Source organism: Carcharhinus amblyrhynchos, unplaced genomic scaffold (genome assembly GCF_965287045.1).
Source record: "Carcharhinus amblyrhynchos unplaced genomic scaffold, sCarAmb.v2.hapA scaffold_702, whole genome shotgun sequence".
NCBI lineage: Eukaryota > Metazoa > Chordata > Chondrichthyes > Carcharhiniformes > Carcharhinidae > Carcharhinus > Carcharhinus amblyrhynchos.
The window spans coordinates 5914-27311 of NW_027650442.1; the positions used below are offsets into that span (position 1 = coordinate 5914).

Sequence of the window (21398 nt, forward strand, 5' to 3'; positions counted from 1 at the left end):
CTAAGCTCTGCAGTCCTGCCACATCCAGTCGTGAATGTTGGTGGACAATTAAACAACTCACTGGAGGAGAAGGCTCCACAAATATCCCCATCCTCAATGATGGAGGAGCCCAGCCCATCAGCGCAGAAGATAAAGCTGACATATTCGCAGCAATCTTCAGCCAGAAGTGCTGAGTGGATAATCCATCTCAACCTCCTCCAGTGGTCCCCAGTATCTCAGAGTCCAATTCAATTCACTCCACGTGACACCAAGAAATGGTTGGGGCACTGGATATGGCAAAGACGATGGGCCCTGATAACATTCTAGCAATAGTCCTGAATCCTGTGCTCCAGAACTTGCTGCTCCCCGAGCCAAGCTCTTCCAGGACAGTTACAACACTGGCATCTACCCAACAATGTGGAAAATCACCCAGGTATATCCTGTACACAAAAAGCAGGACAAATCCAACCCGGTCAATTACCACCCAATCAGTCTACTCTCAATCATCAGTGAAGTGATGGAAGGGGTCATCGACAGCACAACAAGCAGCAACTACTCAGCAATAACCTGCTCCGTGAGGCCCAGTTCAGGTTTCGCCAGGGTCACTCAGCTCCTGGCCTCATTATTGGAATCAATGGGTAACCGGGGCAACACTCCTCTGGTTGCAGTCATACCTGGTACATAGGAAGATGGTTGTGGTTGTGAAGGGTCAGTCATCTCAGCTCCAGGACATTTCTGCAGGAGTCCCCCAGGGTAGTGTCCTCGGCCCAACAATCTTCAGCTGCTTCATCAATGGCCTTCCCTCCATCATAAGATCAGAAGTGGGAATGTTTGCCGATGACTGCACAATGTTCAGCATCATTCGCAACTTCTCATACTGAAGCAGTGTGTGTTCAAATGCAACAAGATCTGGACAATATCCAGGCTTGGGCTGACAATTGGCAAGTAACATTTATGTCACACGAATGCCAGGCAATGACCATAACCAATAAGAGACACTAATCACCGCCCCATGACATTCAACCATTACTGAATCCCCAGTGTCAACATCCTTGGGGTTACCATTGACCAGCAACTCAACTGAACTCAGCACATAAACACAGTGGCTACAAGAGCAGGTCAGAGGCTAGAAATATTGTGGCAAGTAATTCTTGACTCTCCAGAACCTATCCACCATCTACAAGGCACAAGTCAGGAGTGTGATGGAATGTTTCCCACTTGCCTGGGTGGGTGCAGCTCCAACAACACTCAAGAAGCTTGATACCATCCAGGACAAAGCAGCTCACATCTATAAACATTCAATCCCTCCACCACCGACACTCAGTAGCAGCTGTGTGTACTATCTACAAGATGCACTGCACCAATTCACCAAAGATCCTTAAGACAGCACCTTCCAAACCCAAGACCACTTTCATCTAGAAGGATAAAGGCAGCAGATAAAGGGGAACACCACCAGCTGCAAGTTCCCCTCCAAGCCATTCACCATCCTGACTTGGAAATACATTGCCATTCCTTCACAGTCACTGGGTCAAGATCCTGGAATTCCCTCCCTAACGGCATTGTGGGTCAACACACAGAACATGGACTGCAGCGATTCGAGAAGGCAGCTCACCACCACCTTCTCAAGGGCAACTAGGGATGGGCAACAAATGCTGGCCAGCCAGCGATGCCCATGTGTCACAAATGAATAAAAAAAATATATGTGTACAGACACGCACACACACACACACACGTGTACAGACACACACACACACGTGTACAGACACACACACACGTGTACAGACACACACACACACGTGTACAGACACACACACGTATACACACACGTATACACACACACGTATACACACACACGTATACACACACACGTATACACACACACACACACACGTATACACACACACGTGTACAGACATACAGGAACACAATTGCAAATATTCAAACACATTTTACAGCAAGGATCACTGATTGACAATGCTGAGCTAAGATTCCTCTCCCTAAACTTCTCCTGCCTTTAGCTAGAGGATTTATAGCTCTTTAACTTACATTCTGAGAGACAAACAGGAGGTGAGCTGGGTTCCCAGGCGAGACTCCCATCTTCCTGTCTTTCACATTCTATCTTGGGTGGCCCTCTGAGTTTGTAGCTGTCTTGGCAGTGGAACCTCACCAGGGAACCCTCGTACAAGGGTCCATGGGGAGACAGAGTCCTGCTTCCATGTTCAGGGAATCCAGGATCACTGCAAGTGTTCAGATCGTCGAGTTCTGGAAAGACAGGGCAGAGTTATTAACACTCTCCGTCACCAAAGATTCAGCCTTTAGACACACTCACCTCAGTTGTGGAACCAAAGCTCCTGAAAAGCTGCCATCGTGCTCACACTGGGGCCAGGGATCTCCCCCCGCGTTCATCCCAAAACCGAAAAATCCCACCCTGGGTCAACTGTCCGTGTCCCGGTTGTTACAATTCCCATGACAGGTGGGATAGGAAGATCTGCACCAATCAGGAGTCATTTTAACCCTCTGGTGGGTAGGTGGTGACAGGCAGGGTGGGGAATGAAAATGCTACCATGGACAACCCAACCCTATACAGAGGTGGCTGAGCGAGGGGAGGGGAGAATCAGGTGATGCCCCCCCCAATAACTTGGCTGCTGTCCTTAATAAGTCTTTAACACCTACAGGCTGGGTTTCCTGGGCTTTGAGGCACATGAAGGGCTGGATGGAATTGTTTCCAGTCTCTCTGTGCTGCTGCAACTGAGTCTTACGGTCAGTTCTAGTGTAGTGTAGTGAAATTAAACTGTCTCACCACACCAGGTTAAAGTCCAACAGGTTTATTTGGTAGCACGAGCTTTCGAAGCGCTCCTTCATCAGGTGAGTGGAGGATTGGGTTCACGAACAGGGCATATATAGACACAGACTCAACTTACAAGATAGTGATTGGAATGCGAGTCTTTACAGGTGCAGACAATGTGACTGGAGAGAGGGTTAAGCACAGGTTAAAGAGATGTGAATTGTCTCCATCAGGACAATAAACGAGATTTTGCAAGCCTGGACAAGCCATGGGGATTACAGATAGTGTGACATGAACCCAAGGTCCCAGTTGAGCACACACAAAAATCAGCACAGCATTAGCAGCCAAACCGCAGGCTGAGCTCAAGGATGAAGACCATAAAATATAAGGGAGGTTAACCTTTAACTTCCAGGAAGAAGATGGGGGACCCAACCAATGAAGAAAGCTTGGATCCACTTTATGAATAACTGGAGTGAACACTCCCTCTTGAAGCATCGAAACAAACCCATGGTAATCAACCAATGAAGACAGATTATTGACAAAGAAATGTACAACACTCAGGAGCACAGATAACAAACCAGAGCTTAACACCAGAGTCCAAGTGCTACAAATTCAACTCCAGACCAAAAAGATCAGCCCACATTTACTCTCATCCACTCTCCCTCCATATTCTCTTCCTCCACAGGCAGTGGAAGCAGACTTTTTCTATATTTTTAAGGTTCTTGGTTAACAAGAGGTGAAAGGTTATTGGGGAAGGGGTAGGCAGGAATGTGGGGTGAAGGTTACAATCAGATCAGCCATGATCTTTTTGAATGGTGGAGCAGGCTGGAAGAGCTGGCTGGCCTCCTCCTGTTCCCAATTCATCTATTTATAAAATAGTTGTGATGAGCATCTTCCAAATAGAAAAAGAACGAGATCTGGAAGAGTGGTAAAGTCTCCAGACCGTCTGAGTCTGTAAAGTCAGAGACTTGAGAGGAGAAAGGTTAGTATAGAACATAGAACATAGAACATAGAACATTACAGCGCAGAACAGGCCCTTCGGCCCACGATGTTGCGCCGACCAGTTACAAAAACAATGACCCACTAGCCTATACCAATCCCTTTTCGTCCATAAACCTATCCAGAGATCTCTTAAACGCCCCCAAACTAGACGCATTTACAACTGCAGCAGGCAGGGCATTCCAATCCCTCACCACCCGCTGGGTAAAGAACCTACCCCTGACATCCGTCCTGTAGCTACCCCCCCTTAATTTAAAGCCATGCCCCCTCGTGCTAGCTTTCTCCATCCGAGGATGGAGAATGTTATTGTAAATACAGTTTGGTGAAGACTTGGGGGAGAGGTAGTATTAGGGTGTTTGGAATTATAAGGGTTAATGTGGGACTCATAGAATCATAGAATCCCACAGTGCAGGAAGCCATTTGGCCCATCGAGTCTGCACTGACCGCAATCCCACTTGGCCCTATCCCCATAACCCCATGCATTTACCCAGGCTAGTCCCCTTGACACAAGGGGGCAATTTAGCATGGTCAATCCACCTAACCCGCACATCTTTGAACCGTGGGAGGAAACCAGAGCACCTGGAGGAAACCCACGTTGACACGGGGAGAATGTGCAAACTCCACACAGACAATGACCTGAGGGTGGAATTGAACCCGGGTCCCTGGTGCTGTGAGGCAGCAGTGCTAACTACTGTGCCATCGTGACTGGGGAAACAGTACTGTCCACATGGTATTGAGAGTCAGGTGGAAGAAATAGTGTAATAGTAAGTGTGGTAAGGGTCAGCATGAAGATAGCACCTAGTCAGTACAATATCCTGTATATTTGTATACAAACAGTTATTATTTAACCATACAAGTCTCTCCATGAGATAACATACAACATTAAACCTCCCTCCTACTCTGTAGAACCATAGAACCCTACAGTGCAGAAAGAGGCCCTTCGGCCCATCGAGTCTGCACTGAACACAATCCCAGCCAGGCCCTACCCCCATATCCCTACACATTATACCCACTAATCCCTCTAACCTGTGCATCCCTGGACACTAAGGGGCAATTTCTTAGCATGGCCAATCAACCTAACCCGCACATCTTTGGACTGTGGGAGGAAACTGGGCGAAACTCACGCAGACACAAGAAGAACATGCAAACTCCATGTTCCCTCCTTTCCTCCATCTCCCTCCACTCTCCTCCCTCTTCTCCTTGATCCCTGCCCCTTTCCCCTCGCTCCCCTTCCCCTCCATATTCCTCCCTCCATCTCCCTCGCCCTCATCTCCCCATCCTTGCTCCCTCACCTGGTGAAAGTGGTGTGACAGAGTTGCTGAGACAGCTGGGGATTGTACTCCATACTCCGTCCTCCTGACACCTGGGAGGAGGCTCTGATGATGGCAAGTTGAGGTGGAAGCCGGTCAGGCAGTGGAACGCGAGTATATCGTCCACTTGATAGGTTCTGTTCTCCACCTCTCCATTCGCAATGCTTAGAACTCGGCAGACAACAACTGAAAAACAGAAAGAGGTTCCCTGAAACATCATTGAGGTTGGGTGACCTCGAACCCTCCAAACTCCACCACAGGCCAGGAGCAAGAACAATCTGTTTCAAATCTTTGTCAAAGCAAAATCATCATTATTTTAGTCCTCTGCATGTACCTCAGGTATTTTTGTTGGGGATAGGTGAGGCCTCAACCATTCAGTGCGTGTGTGATGCTCATAATCAATGAGCAGGAGGATGTGATGGTATCTTCGGTCTGATGACACTCTAAAGCACACAGCCCTATCCAGGGAGGAGGAGATAGACTGTAAATCAGCAGTGACAACTCAGGTGTGAGGCAGTGAAATCTGGACCCAGCTAGACCCTGACCTACACACACCATACAATTATTCCTCTATAACCGAAGTGAAGGTCAGGGATTAAATGCAATGAGCCAGATAATCGAGTTGTTTAGGAACTAATACAGCACTGCAATCCTTTCCAGCCAAATCTGCCTTACTTTTCAGAAGAGAATTGAACATCAAAACTGCATGGTTAAAAACATAATCAATCTCATCTTAAAATACTGCACGAGGGACTGTAGATTTGGGTGATGGCGTCACTTTTTTAATTCATTCGTGGGACATGGGTACCACTGACTGGGCCAGCATTTATTGTCCATCCCAAGTTGCCCGAGGGCAGTTGAGAGTCAACCACATTGCTGTGGGTCTAGAGTCACACGCAGGCCAGACTGGGTAAGGATGGCAGATTTCCTTCCCTAAAGGACATCAGTGAACTAGATTTCCTTTCCTAAAGGACGATGGTTTCATGGTCATCAGTAGATTTTTAATTCCAGATTCATTTTGGATTCAAATTTCACCATCAGCTGCAGCGAGATTCGAACCCAAGTCCCCAGAACATCAACTGAGTTTCTGGATTAGTAGTCGAGCGATAATACTGCTAGGCCATCGCCTGCCCAGGAAGTAATAGCACTTAAACCCAGGACATTTAAACCCAGGCCAGCTGGGCTGTAACTCTCCTCCCCCACCACAGGCAGGATCTATGTCAAATAGTCACAAAGTGCAGACAATGTGGTATATTCAATAGTTATATAAAACCCTTACGGCATCAACTAAGGTAAAATGCATAGAAAGAGAAGATGGGATAAATCAAGAGGAAATGATGAAGTATGCTCAAGTTAAAAGTAGTTTGTTATAGGAACCAGAACACCAGAGAGAAATTAAAGCAGGAGATGGACTTTGGTCTAAAGACATTATTATTTATTATTTGTCATTTATATTAATGATTTGGATGAGAATATAGAGGGCATGGTTAGTAAGTTTGCAGATGACACCAAGATTGGTGGCATAGTGGACAATGAAAATAGTTATCTCCAGTTGCAGCGGGATCTTGATCAATTGGGCCAGTGGGCTGACGAATGGCAGATGGAGTTCAATTTAGACAAGTGTGAGGTGATGCATTTTGGTAGATTGAACCAGGGCAGGACTTACTCAGTTAATAGTAGGGCACTGGGGAGAGTTACAGAACAAGGAGATCTAGGGGTACATAAGAACATAAGAAATAGGAGCAGGAGTAGGCCATCTAGCCCTTCGAGCCTGCCCCGCCATTCAATAAGATCATGGCTGATCTGTCGCGGCTCAGTTCCACTTTCCCGCCCTCTCCCCATAATCCTTAATCCCCTCTCTTATCAAAAACCCATCAACCCGCGTCTTAAAAATATTTAGCGAGGCAGCCTCCACCACTTCAACGGGCAGAGAATTCCAGAGATTCACCACCCTTTGAGTGAAGAAGTTCCTCCTCAACTCCGTTCTAAACCTCCCCCCCTTTATCTTGAGGCTGTGCCCCCTAGTCCTACTGTCTTTTTTGAGTGGGAAGAGTCTCTCCACCTCTATCCTATCCATCCCATTCATCATCTTATACGTCTCAATGAGATCTCCCCTCATTCTTCTAAACTCTAACGAGTACAAGCCCAGTTTATTCAGCCTCTCCTCATAGCTCAACCCCCTCAACTCCGGTATCAGCCTAGTAAACCTCCTCTGCACTCCCTCCAAGGCCAAAATATCTTTGCGCAGGTGCGGCGCCCAAAACTGCACACAGTACTCCAGCTGCGGCCTCACCAATGCCCTATACAGCTGCAGCAAGACCTCCCTACTTTTATATTCAATCCCCCTCGCTATGAAGGCCAGCATCCCATTCGCCTTCCTGACCACCTGCTGCATGTTCATAGCTCCTTGAAAGTGGAGTCATAGTTGGACACAGTGGTGAAGAAGGCATTCGACATGCTTGGTTTCATCAGTCAGAACATTGAATACAGGAGTTGGAATACCTTGAAGTTGTACAAGACATTGTTAAGGCCACACTTGGAATACTGTGTGTAATTCACCCTATTATAGAAAGGATATTATTAAACTAGAAAGAGTGCAGAAAAGATTTACTAGGATGCTACCAGGATTTGATGGATTGAGTTATAAAGAGAGGCTGGATAGACTGGGACCTTTTTCTCTGGAGTGTAGGAGGCTGAGGGGTGATCTTATAGGGGTCTATAAAATAGTGAAAGGCATAGATCAGCTAGATAGCCAATATCTTTTCCCAAAGATAGGGGAGTCTAATATTAGAGGGCTTAGGTTTAAGGTGAGAAGGGAGAGATACAAAAGTGTTCAGAGAGTCAATTTTTTCAGTCAGAGGGTGGTGAGTGTTTGGAATAAGCTGCCAGAGGTAGTAGTAGAGGCACGTACAATTTTTTCTTTTAAAAAGCATTTAGTTACATGGGTATGATGGATATAGAGGCATGTGGGCAATTGGGATTAGTTTAGGGGTTTTAGAAAAGAAAGAGTGGCATGGACAAGTTGGTCCGAAGGGTGTTTCCATGCTGTAAACCTCCATGACTCTATGACAGGGGGTTCAGAAATGAGTAAGTATTGTGTAGTATTTTGAACACAAAATGAAGAGGGAAAGAGAATAACTAATGAAGAAGAGAAGGCTCTGCAAGTGGGAGAGGAAGAAAAATGCTGAGTGGAGCAAAAAAGAGAGGAGTGAGCGAGAGGGAATGAGAGAGAATGAGAGACAGAGAGAGGGAGAGAGCAATCAATATCAATACTCAAGTGAGAAAGAGACCAGAGGCCAAGAAAAGGAGAACAACAGAGAAAGGGAGAACAGAGAGAGTGAGGGGAAAAGTCAGAGAGACCCTGTCGAGATACCAGTGAGACAGAGGGAGAGAAAAAAAAGAGATATGTCGGATACCCAAGAGAGATATTGAAGGGGATAGGAAATGAATAGAATGAGGCTAAACGAGGTGTATCAATGGAGACAGATTCTAGCACAGAGTTAATGGTTGAATGGCACACTGTTGGACTGTAGGTTCCACATTACTTACAGTTACACACAGGGAGTTCCGGAGGCATCCAGCCCAGTTTGTTGCTGCGATCCCTCAAGCAGACTAAGGTGACAGGCCCAGATAGCTTGTAACCTCGCAGGCACAAGAAGTGAATCGAGGAATTCTCAGCGTAGCGAGGCTTTTGATGCACAAAATACCCATAGTCGGGTTCGGCAGGCTCCAGGCAGTACTCCCCTGAAATTGAAGACAACACAAAACCCACTGTTACCCCAGAAAGTCATTGTCATAGCTGTCACCAATAGTCCTTCAGACAGAGGAGCTACAACTCTGCTGGCAAGGCTCATTGGCAGCACACACGCTCTTTACTCTTGTCCCAGGGCCCACCTAGCTAGTTGTTTGGTGTTTCCAGCATTTTCTGTTTGATCAGTGCTCAGGGATTGGGTTGGGAACAGGTTCCTGGCTCTCTCTTTGCTGTCTGGTTACAGACAGCAGCTTCCTGAAGTTGCTGCTGCCTTTTTTTAAATATTGTGTTCAGTATCTGACAGCTTCCTACAGAACAACACTCCTCATTTTAAACAGTCTACCGTTCTTATTGCTGTGAGTTTATAACATGACTCAGTTACCCTTGACAGAAGTGACACGCATTCACACAAAGGGAATAGGTTCAAGCCTCGTGTCTTGAAGCTTGGTGAGCCTATAGTTTCCTGTTATTTTCTCCATGACAATGTCTCAGCCAATCAGAGTTAACTTGGTGTCCAATCACAGCCTTTTCTCCTGCAGTATAAATTGTTGTGATTGTTTGAAATTTGGAATCCTGATGAATGAGAGGCAAAAAACTTCTGCGACATATCTCTCTTTCTGATATTCAAGTCCTGTGCTGCCAAGTGTCAGCCAATATAACTTCCACATTTTGTGTTTCAGCCCAGTTGTGATTATCCAGAGTGAGGGGGGGGAAGGACAGGCACAGAAACAGAAAATGCTGCAAAATCTCAGCAGGTCTGACAGCTTCTGTGGAGAGAGAATAGAGCTCGAGTCTGGATGATTTGTCATCCTTTGATCAAGAGTCATCCAGACTTGAAACATTGGCCCTTTTCTCTCCCTGCAGATGCTGTCAGACCTGCTGAGGTTTTCCAGCATTTTCTGTTTTTTGTTTCAGATTCCAGCATCTGCAGTATTTTGCTTTTATCTACAAATAGACAGGGCAATTTTAACATAACCCATCACTGGAAAAGTGATGGAATTGGGTGCAAGGCTGGTTTAATCCCTCATTCAATTTGACTCCCAATGAGGTTAATAGTGTTATTGTGGAGGTGTAATGCAGACTGCCACTTCTTCCTGTGGGATTTTCACCTGGCAGGTTAGGTTAAAATTGTTCCCACAGTGAGACATTGCAATGATGAACTTGACTCGTGTTTGAACATAAGAACATAAGAAATAGGAGCAGGAGTAGGCCATCTAGCCCTTCGAGCCTGCCCTGCCATTCAGTAAGATCATGGCTGATCTGTCGTGGCTCAGTTCCACATTCCCGCCCTCTCCCCATAACCCTTAATCCCCTCTCTTATCAAAAACCCATCAACCCGCGTCTTAAAAATATTTAGCGAGGCAGCCTCCACCACTTCAAAGGGCAGAGAATTCCAGAGATTCACCACCCTTTGAGTGAAGAAGTTCTTCCTCAACTCCGTTCTAAACCGCCCCCCCCTTTATCTTGAGGCTGTGCCCCCTAGTCCTACTGTCCTTTCTGAGCGGGAAGAGTCTCTCCACCTCTATCCTATCCATCCCATTCATCATCTTATATGTCTCAATGAGATCTCCCCTCATCCTTCTAAACTCTAATGAGTACAAGCCTAGTTTATTCAGCCTCTCCTCATAGCTCAACCCCCTCAACTCCGGCATCAGCCTAGTAAACTTCCTCTGCACTCCCTCCAAGGCCAAAATATCCTTGCGTAAGTACGGCGCCCAAAACTGCACACAGTACTCCAGCTGCGGCCTCACCAATGCCCTATATAGCCGCAGCAAGACCTCCCTACTTTTATATTCAATCCCCCTCGCGATGAAGGCCAGCATCCCATTCGCCTTCCTGACCACCTGCTGCACCTGCAAGCTGGGTTTTTGCGACTCATGCACAAGGGCCCCGAGGTCCCTCTGCACCGTCGCCTGCTGCAGTTTTTCGCCCCGTAAGTAATAATCCTTCCTACCATTATTCCTACCAAAGTGGACCACCTCACACTTGCCAACATTAAATTCCATTTGCCAGTTCCTGGCCCATTCACCCAGCCTATCTAGATCCTTCTGTAGACTCTCCACACCCTCCGCACAATTTGCCGTTCCACCAATCTTGGTGTCATCAGCAAATTTCGACACCATACACTCGGTTCCCTCCTCCAGATCATCTATATAAATGGTAAATAGCTGAGGCCCCAGCACCGACCCCTGGGGCACTCCACTAGTCACCAACTGCCAATCTGAATAGCACCCATTGACCCCCACTCTCTGCCTCCTATTTGACAACCAATCCTCTATCCACGCTAACACCCTACCCCCAACTCCATGCCCCCTGACCTTCTGCAATAACCTCTTGTGAGGTACCTTGTCAAACGTTTGGAGAGGCTCTGGTCTCCTGTAGAAAAATGAGAGGCGATCTTATAAAAACATATAAAATTGTGAAGGGAATAGATAAGATAGAAGCAGAGAAGTTGTTTCCACTGGTGGGTGAAACTAGAACTAGGGAGAATAGCCTCAAAATAAGGGGGAGCAGATTTAGGACTGAGTTGTGGAGGAACTTCTTCACCCAAAGGGTTGTGAATCTGTGGAATTCCCTGCCCAGTGAAGCAGTTGAGGCTACCTCACTGAATGTTTTTAAGGAAGGATAGATACATTTTTGAACAGTAAAGGAATTAAGGGTTATGGTGAGCGGGTGGGTAAGTGGAACTGAGTCCACAAAGAGATCAGCCATGATCTTATTGAATGGCGGAGTAGGCTCGAGGGGTGAGTTGGCCTACTCCTGCTCCTCGTTCTTATGCTCTGTTATACACAGCAGGCTGAGTGTTCTAATACATTTCCCTTTCCACCAGAAATATTCATGTTTCCTTCTCACTGTGACAAGTTTAAAGTATTGTTGTGATATATTCGTGAGGAGCACTGTAACCTCCCAGCTCCTAAACTAATTAACACTGAGAGGACTGGAATTACGCCTGGATTTGCAGACCTTCAATAAGAAGGGCAGGAACTGATCTTCCGATTAATGACAACTAAAGGGTCAGGAAAACCCATGGGTGCCCAGAGGACAGCTCGCCCAGTGAGGTCCCAGTGAGAAGACCCAACCTTTAAAGCAATCATCTCTAACCCAGCCCCAAGCAAAGGCTGGCTGCAGGATGGGATAGTGGCTAAGCCACTGGAACTGATAACTTGGAGTTCAAATACGACCAGAGAAAAGTCGTGAGCTCAAATTCAATGAATCTAATAACTCAATGCAAACATCAGAAAAATTAATGACCACAAATGCTGTAAACATAACTGGCTGATGGGTGGCATGGTGGCTAGCACAGCTGCCTTGCAGTGCCAGGGACCCAGTTTAATTCCCGGCTTGGGTCGCTGTCTGTGTGGAGTCTGCATGATCCCCCCATGTCTGTGTGGGTTTCCTCTGGGTGCTCCAGTTTCCTCCCACAGTCCAAAGATTTGTGAGTTAGTGGATTGACAATACTAAATTGACCCAAGAGGTGTAGGTTAGAGGGATTAGCCATGGTAAATGTGCGGGGTTATGGGGATAGGGTGAGGGAGAGGGTCTGGGTACAATATCTGTCAGCGAGTCGGTACAGACTCTATAGGCTGAGGGGCCTCTTTCTGCACTGTTGGGATTCTATGATTCTAATATACTGTAAGTTAAGATCCAGCTAATGCCATACCTGGTCCGGCCTATGTGAACTATGTGACTGCCTCTTAACGCCCTTGCGGCATTTAACAATCTCTCAGTTACAGAGTTCAGTAGATCTCGGGCTGACTAGTGAATGTCAGTGCTACCTCTCTGAGTTAGCTACATTTGAGAAACGGCTGTAAAAGCTGTGCACTGCAGTGCTTCTCACCAGCTGCATTGTGGAGATTATTTTTAGATATTGCTGACATGATATTAAGGTTCAGATCCGGTGGAAAGTGGATGATAACTCATCCTCACTGCGTATAACACTGAATAGAAATGACAAGACTGTGGCCACAACTTGGTTAAACATGTGTATCAGGGGCAGGACAGGTGACTGGTGAAGGAGCAGTGCTCCGAAAGCTCATGATTCCAAATAAACTTGTTGGACTTTAACCTGGTGTAGTGAGACTTCTCACTGGTTTTCCTCTTGGGCTAATTAGCCGTCTCTCTCAAACACCATTAAACGAGCAGCACTGGGATGTAGGGAACAGATCTTGTAAACATCACAATGCTAATTGCAATAAACCATGTGGAATTTTGTTCCTCTATTTCAGGACAGGGTATGGCCCCCACCTCCCGCCAGTTTGTTTGCTTGCCTTCTTTTCCAAGCTGCTTTCACCCTCCATCGTATCCATCCCCCACATCGCCCCCCCCCCCACCCCCAGTCCCTCCCCCCTCATCTCTCTGAAATTTAATAATGTCTTTAACAAGTTACAAACTGTAGGAATGAGACTCTGCAGTTTCAAGTGTTTCCTTTTCACACTAGATTGCAGGTATCTCAGCATTGAAAAGGTGCTGTTGCTATTACTAATTTCAATGCTGATATTAAATGGTGACTAATGCAATTTCTTGAAACTCACAGGGTGAGCTGTCATCTTCCTGACGCTAATGCCACAGATTTCTCAGTAACTGGCGATTGGCAACTCATGGGGAACCTCTGCCTCAGTGTATGAAGCTGGCTAATCTACACATTAATGCCCATTGGAAGTTCCACCTTCCCAGGCAATTCCCAAGGGAAAGTTGGGCTGATGGGAGTTTGGTCCAGGTGATAGGACAACACAGCAGAGGAAGGCAAAGGGGGTGGAGCCAATGGTTTGAAACATACACTATAGGGTGACAGAGGGCATCACTGAGCAATAGTCCCACACACTCACTCACACACACACACACACACACACACACACACACACACACACACAAACAGACACTCCCACACACTCCCACACACACTCCCGGACACACACACACAAACAGACACTCACACACACACCCACACACAAACACACTCACACACACACACTCCCGGACACACACACACACTCCCGGACACTCACACTCAAACGGACACACACACAAACGGACACACACACAAACGGACACACACACAAACGGACACACACACAAACGGACACACACACAAACGGACACACACACAAACGGACACTCACACACATTCCACATGCATGCATACACACACACACTGCCACACATACATGCACACACACACAGACACACACACAGACACACACTCCCACACATGCATGCATGCACACACACACTCACACACATACTCACACATGCACGCACACACTCCCACACATACATGCGCACATACACACACACAGACGTTCTTTCTCTTTGTTATATCAGACCACTAATGGTGGGTAAACAAAGGGCTAGGCAGGCAGATGGACAGACTGGCAAGGGTTTAGATAGATAGGGCAGCGTGGTGGCAGATGGCTGAAGTGGATAGGGTGGCAGAATGGTATTTAGGTAGAGTCGTAGGATGGCAGGTGATGGATGGGTGCATCAGTGGGTGGGCAGGTCAATGGGTGGATGGGTCAGTGAATGGCGGGTGGATCAGTGGGGGGATGGGTCTGTGGGTGGGTGGGTCAGGGATAGTTAAGTTAGTGTGGGAGGAGTTGTCAGGTCAGGTGAATTGTAGAGTTAGGGTGGGTCAAAGGTTAGTTGGGTTAGAGGGCTGAGGATGAATGGGGGCAAATCCATTTGGGTGGTTGGTAAGTGAGGGGTGTCTAGATGGGGGATCGCTGGGGAGTTGGGGGAGGGTCAGTGTGAGTGATTTGTGGGAGGGGGATGGGGGGAGGGTGTCAGTTGTATGGTTACCCAGCTGTTAGAGATGATTATTCTCTAACATTTCCTGACTATTTAAATCAGAGCTGTCAGAAGTCTCTGACTCTTCAGTCAGAGTTGGAGACATTCTCAGAGGGCCCTGGAGAACAGGAGAACTGCCCACTGTCAGCTCCAACTTTCCAGGTAATTCCTATGGGGTCCTATTGGGATTTCCGGGGGTCCTTCAGCATACTCCTGTGGTACGTCTGGTCTCCGACCATCCTGAGAATGGAGGATCTGAGCCTGTCAGTTCAGCCTTTACCTGTGGTTGTGTCATTCTCTGTCACCAAGGGTTTGTCTGACTGGTTGAGGGTAACTGGGAAGAAAGGGCATCATATCCCTCAGCCCCTGTATCGAGGGACCAGGATCCCTCTGTTCTTGAATATTTGGAAGGAGCTGTGCTCTGATTGAACTCAGAGACTGAATGCACATATCCAGGGCTTGCTGCACGCAGTAACAGTTCAAGCTGTCAGTGAATCTATGGTGAGGTATCTAAATGGATACAAAATTGGCTTCTTAACAGAAGCCAGAGGCTGGTTGTGGAGAATTGTTTTTCAAACTGGAGGCCTGTGACCAGCGGTGTGCCTCAGGGGTCAGTGCTGGGCCCACAATTATTTGTTATTTATATTAATGATTTGGATGAGAATATAGGGGGCCTGGTTAGTAAGTTTGCAGATGGCACCAAGATTGGTGGTGTAGTGGACAGTGAAGAAAGTTATCTCCGATTGCAACAGGATCTTGACCAATTGGATCAATGGGCTGACAAATGGCAGATGGAGTTTAATTTAGACAAATGTGAGGTGATGCATTTTGGTAGACTGAACCAGGGCAGGACTTACTCAGTTAATGGTAGGACACTGGGCAGAGTTACAGAACAAAGAGATCTAGGGTACAGGTTCATAGCTCCTTGAAAGTGGAGTCACAGGTGGACAGAGTGGTGAAGAAGGCATTCGGCATGCTTGGTTTCATTGGTCAGAACATTGAATACAGGAGTTGGGACATCTTGTTGAAGTCATACAAGACATTGGTAAAGCCACACTTGGGAATACTGTCTTTAGTTCTGGCCACCCTATTATAGAAAGGATATTATTAAACTAGAAAGAGTGCAGAAAAGATTTACTAGGATGCTACCGGGATTTGATGGATTGAGTTATAAGGACAGGCTGGAAAGGGTGGGACTTTTTTCTCTGGAGCATAGGAGGCTGAGGGGTGACCTTATAGAGGGCTATAAAATAATGAGGGCCAAAGACAAGGTAGATAGTCAATATGTTTTCCCAACGGTAGGGGAATCTAAAACTAAAGGGCGTAAGTTTAAGGTGAGAGGGAAGAGATATATAAGTGTCCAGACGGGCAATTTTTTCACAGAGGGTGCTAAGTGGAACAAGCTGCCAAAGGTAGTAGTAGAGGCGGGTACAACTTTATCTTTTAAAAAAGCACTTAGACAGTTACATCAGTCCAATGGGTATTGACGGAAATGGGCCAAATGCGGGCAATTGGAATTAGCTTAAGGGTTTTAAAAAAGAAAGCGCAGCATTGACAAGTTGGGGCCGAGGGCTTGTTTCCATTCCCTCTATGACTCTGTGAATGAGTTTCTTTTGTAGCAGGTTGCTCATTCTGAAACATATCATTGTTTAATTGTAAACAGGCCAGGCAGTAGACATTGTTTAAACTGTTTTATTGATTAGTCTGCGGCCCATATCACAGTAAATACAATACTCTCCAGAGATTCTGTAAGTTGCTGTTAATTGTTGGAACAGATTCTACATTCCATCTCAAACTGACGAGGACAAAGATAGATTACTGCCAAGTAAAGTGCTGCCTTCCCATGCCACCCAGCCACCTGATCACCCACAGCCTCTCTTTCCTCGCCAGCTATAGGGCAGAATCCTGAGGCCAGTCTCTCTGTGCACAGGAACGGTGGCGTGTGCTCAGATTCTGAAGAAAGGTGATTTTCTCCAGCGAGATGGCTACAATGACTTCAACCAGGCCATTGAGGTGGGCCTATTGGAGTATGAGCTCCCTGGAGTCATAGAGGTTTACAGCTTGGAAACAGGCCCTTCAGCCCAACTTATGCATGCTGCCTTTTTTTTTAAACCCCTAAGCTAATCCCAATTGCCTGCATTTGACCCGTATCCCTCTATACCCAGGTAACTCTCTAAATGCTTTTTAAAAGACAAAATTGTACCCGCTTCAACTACGGCCTCCGGCAGCTTATTCCAGACACTCACCACCTCTGTATGAAACAATTGCCCCTCTGAACACTTTTATAACTCTCCTCTCTCACCCTGAATCTATGTCCCCTACCTTTGGGAAAAGATATTGACTATCTAGCCGATCTATGCCCCTCATTATTTTATAGACCTCTATAAGATCACCCCTCAGCCTCCTAAGCTCCAGAGAAAAAAGTTCCAATCTATCCAGCCTCTCCTTATAACTCGATCCATCAAATCCCGATAGCATCCTAGTAAATTTTTTCTGCACTCTTTCCAGTTTAATAATATAATTTCTATAATAGGGTGACCAGAATTGTACACACTATTCCAAGTGAGGCCGTATCAATGTCTTGTACAATTTCAACAAGACATCCCAACTCCTGTATTCAATGTTCTGACCAATGAAACCAAGCATGCCGAATGCCTTCTTCACCACTCTGTCCACCTGTGACTCCACTTTCAAGGAGCTGTGAGCCTGTACCCCTAGATCTCTTTGTTCTGTAACTCTCCCCAACACCCTACCTTTAACTGAGTAAGTCCTGCCCTAGTTCAATCTACCAAAATGCATCACCTCACATTTATCTAAATTAAACTCCATCTGCCACTCTCCATCTCCCTGGTTAAGGAGTCAATTGATGGGGCATTCAGGGAGTCCTTTCCTTGTATTTAATCGGGACTGTCAGTTCCTCTGGCACTCCTGAAGATAGACTGTTGACTGACAACATTCTGTGTACTGCTATACGAATTGTAAATAAAGACTTATTGCGATGGCATTTTGCAATTTTGGATCAATCCCACTGGGGGCGTGATGCAGAATGCTGCAGGACATCAGGAACCTCATCTTAATGCATTTGCATGTCATGCTAGCGCCATTTATAACAGCTCTACATAAGTGTGAATATGGTGCCTTCACCTCTGAGAGGGATAGCGGAGATGAGCGCTCAGGCAGCCATTCCTCCTCAGCCTGTCCAACACTCAAGGGGCACCTGGGAGAACATTGTGGACACGGATAATCTGGAGCTGGGGGTGGGAATCACTCTCGCCGTACAGGAGGGGGGGGAAATGGACGGATCACATGCCATGAGAAAAGGAGGATCAGCACTCTTCATCCTGGGGGTGTACAGGGGAATTGTGAGGGTATATGGCTGTTGTGTCAGGGGAGATGTTGGGAGAGCAGATATTCACTCAGTGATTGGAAAGCAACGGGGGGGAAATCAGAGGCATGGGGGGGATGAGAGTCAGGACTATGGTAGGATAGTCAAAAGCTTTTGCCCCAGGTGGAAGTATCAGTTACAAGGGGGCACAGGTTCAAGGTGAGAGGGGGAAAGTTTAAGGGAGATGTGATGTGCGGAGGAGGTTTTTCTTGCAGAGAATGGTGGGTGCATGGAACTTGCTGCCAGAGGTGGTGGTGGAAGCAGATACATTGGCAACATTTCAGAGGCATCTGGATGGGTAGATGAAAAGAGGGATATGAAGTGAGTAAGGGCAGAAGGTTTTTCTTCCAGTTTAGTTGGGGCATCACGATTGGCACAGGCTTGGAGGGCCGAAGGGCCTGTCCATGTGCTGTACTTTTCTTCATTCATTCTTCGTTTTTTGGCTCCTCATGGCTCACTGAGGTGGTCTCACTCTTTCAGTGATATCTAGGAGAATCATGGAGCCTTGGCGTTGGCCTTTCTCCCAATCGCAGTTGACCAGCAGCAGAGATATGCAGTGTTATAGTTTGAGGAGGCTGGCACCATGTTCTTTGTTTTACCTGACACCCAGAGCGGCGAGGGCTTAACACGACAACTCTCACTTGTTCCCAAAATGAAATCTTACAAGAACTTTCCATTCTGGCCCTGTCCATAATCCTGCCTCCCTCCTCCTCTTCCTATAAAAAGGAAGAGGCTGGCTAGGGTGAACGTTGGTCCTTTAGAGGATGAGAAAGGGGACCTAGTGGTAGGGGATGGGGATATGGCTCAGGTATTGAATAACTTTTTTGTTTCTGTCTTCACGGAGGAGGATGTGAATAATTTGCCGGGTGTTAGCGATGGAAAGGTGGTAGGACTGGAGGGTCTTAATGACATTACTGTTACTAGAGAGGCGGTGCTCAACAGACTGGAGGGGCTGATTGTGGACAAGTCCCCAGGACCGGATGGAATGCATCCGAGGGTTCTGAAAGAAATGGCGGAGGTGATAGTGGATGCCTTGGTGGTTATTTTCCAGATGTCGCTGGATTCCGGGGAAGTGCCGGAGGATTGGAAAACGGCTAATGTTACGCCGTTGTTTAAGAAGGGTGCCAGGCAAAAGGCGGGGAATTATAGGTCGGTTAGTTTAACGTCTGTGGTAGGTAAAATGTTAGAATCCGTCATCAAGGAGGAAATTGCGAGGCATCTTGAAGGGAACTGCTTGATAGAGCAGACGCAGCATGGTTTCATTAAAGGGAAGTCGTGTCTGACAAATTTACTGGAGTTCTATGAGGATGTGTCTAGGGCGGTGGATAGAGGAGAGCCGGTGGATGTGGTCTTTCTGGATTTTCAGAAGGCGTTTGACAAAGTACCTCACAAGAGGTTATTGCAGAAGGTCGAGGGACATGGAGTTGGGGGTAGGGTGTTAGCGTGGATAGAGGATTGGTTGTCAAATAGGAGGCAGAGAGTGGGGGTCAACGGGTGCTATTCGGATTGGCGGATGGTGACTAGTGGAGTGCCCCAGGGGTCGGTGCTGGGGCCTCAGCTATTTACCATTTATATAGATGATCTGGAGGAGGGAACCGAGTGTAGGGTGTCGAAATTTGCTGATGACACCAAGATTGGGGGAACAGCAAATTGTGCGGAGGGTGTGGAGAGTCTGCAGAAGGATCTAGATAGGCTGGGCGAATGGGCCAGGAAATGGCAAATGGAATTTAATGTTGGCAAGTGTGAGGTGGTCCACTTTGGTAGGAAGAATGGTAGGAAGGACTATTACTTACGGGGCGAAAAACTGCAGCAGGTGACAGTGCAGAGGGGCCTCGGGGTCCTTGTGCATGAGTCGCAAAAACCCAGCCTGCAGGTGCAGCAGGTGGTCAGGAAGGCAAATGGGATGCTGGCCTTCATAGCGAGGGGGATTGAATATAAAAGTAGGGAGGTCTTGCTGCGGCTGTATAGGGCACTGGTGAGGCCGCAGCTGGAGTACTGTGTGCAGTTTTGGGCGCCGCACCTGCGCAAAGATATTTTGGCCTTGGAGGGAGTGCAGAGGAGGTTTACTAGGCTGATACCAGAGTTGAGGGGGTTGAGCTATGAGGAGAGGCTGAATAAACTAGGCTTGTACTTGTTAGAGTTTAGAAGAATGAGGGGAGATCTCATTGAGATGTATAAGATGATGAATGGGATGGATAGGATAGAGGTGGAGAGACTCTTCCCGCTCAAAAACGACAGTAGGACTAGGGGGCACAGCCTCAAGATAAAGGGGGGGAGGTTTAGAACGGAGTTGAGGAGGAACTTCTTCACTCAAAGGGTGGTGAATCTCTGGAATTCTCTGCCCGTTGAAGTGGTGGAGGCTGCCTCGCTCAATATATTTAAGACGCGGGTTGATGGGTTTTTGGTAGGCAAGGGGATTAAGGGTTATGGGGAGAAAGCGGGAAAGTGGAACTGAGCAGCGACAGATCAGCCATGATCTTGTTGAATGGCGGGTCAGGCTCGAAGGGCTAGATGGCCTACTCCTGCTCCTATTTCTTATGTTCTTATGTTCCTTCTCTCCGCTGCACATGCCCAAGATCAGTGGCCTGCAACTGACCGGCAAGCAGGAACACTGGATCAATCTCGGAGACAGTATTGGCCTAGAATCTTCCGGGGAAGGAGCTCATACCTTCATGTCTGAGCCTCAGTGCTGGAGAAGACTGCTCCCGGGGATGGTGGATCACCTCTGCACATTCTGCATGAGCTGGCACCCCCTGGAACTGTACGATACCCACTGCCTGTGGCCCTTAAAGTCACAGCTACACTAAACATTCTTGCCAGCAGCTCCTTCCAGGGCAGCACAAGGGACTTCTTTTAATTCATTTGTGGAAGATGGGAATCGCTGGCTGGCCAGCATTTATTGGCCATCCCTAGTTGCCTGAGGGCAGTTGAGAATCAACCACATTGCTGTGGGTCTAGAGTCACATGTAGGCCAGACAAAGCAAGGATGACAGATTTCCTTCCCTAAAGGACATTAGTGACCCAGATGGGTTTTTCTGACAATCGATAATGGCTTTGTGGTCATCAGTAGATTCAAAATTCCAGAGTTTTAAAATCTGAATTCAATTTCCATCACCTGCCATGGTCCCCAGAACATTAGCTGAGTTTCTGGATTAATCGTCTAGTGACAGTTATAGTTAGGGTTGTTCGCAAATCCCAGTCGTCTTTGAGGGAGAGCAGCGGCTGGAGGGAAGGCTCCTCGAGGACAGGTTCAGAGGCCACCAACACTACCGGAGACTTGATACAATGACACCCACGCTTCAACATGCACGCTGGTGGGGCAGGCCACTGGAGTCCTGAAGATGCAGTTCCAGTGCCTGGACCAGCCGAGGGGGCACCTACAATATAGTCCCCAGAGGGTTTCCC

At 47.3% G+C, this 21398-nt stretch overlaps 1 protein-coding gene across 1 annotated transcript in view; it reads right to left on the reverse strand.

The window, feature by feature from the left end:
• Nucleotides 1-2025: 2025 nt before the first annotated feature.
• The window catches only part of LOC145339841 (sushi domain-containing protein 4-like), a gene marked incomplete at its 3' end in the record, with an annotated part of 57236 nt that continues 37863 nt past the window's right edge, over nt 2026-21398 (reverse strand). Inside the window, exons 3-5 of the mRNA XM_080184373.1 lie at nt 8623-8817; nt 5056-5259; nt 2026-2241 (exon numbers count right to left, since the gene is read on the reverse strand). Coding sequence (XP_080040499.1) covers nt 2026-2241; nt 5056-5259; nt 8623-8817 — 615 coding nt within the window. The remainder of the gene's footprint in view (nt 2242-5055; nt 5260-8622; nt 8818-21398) is intronic.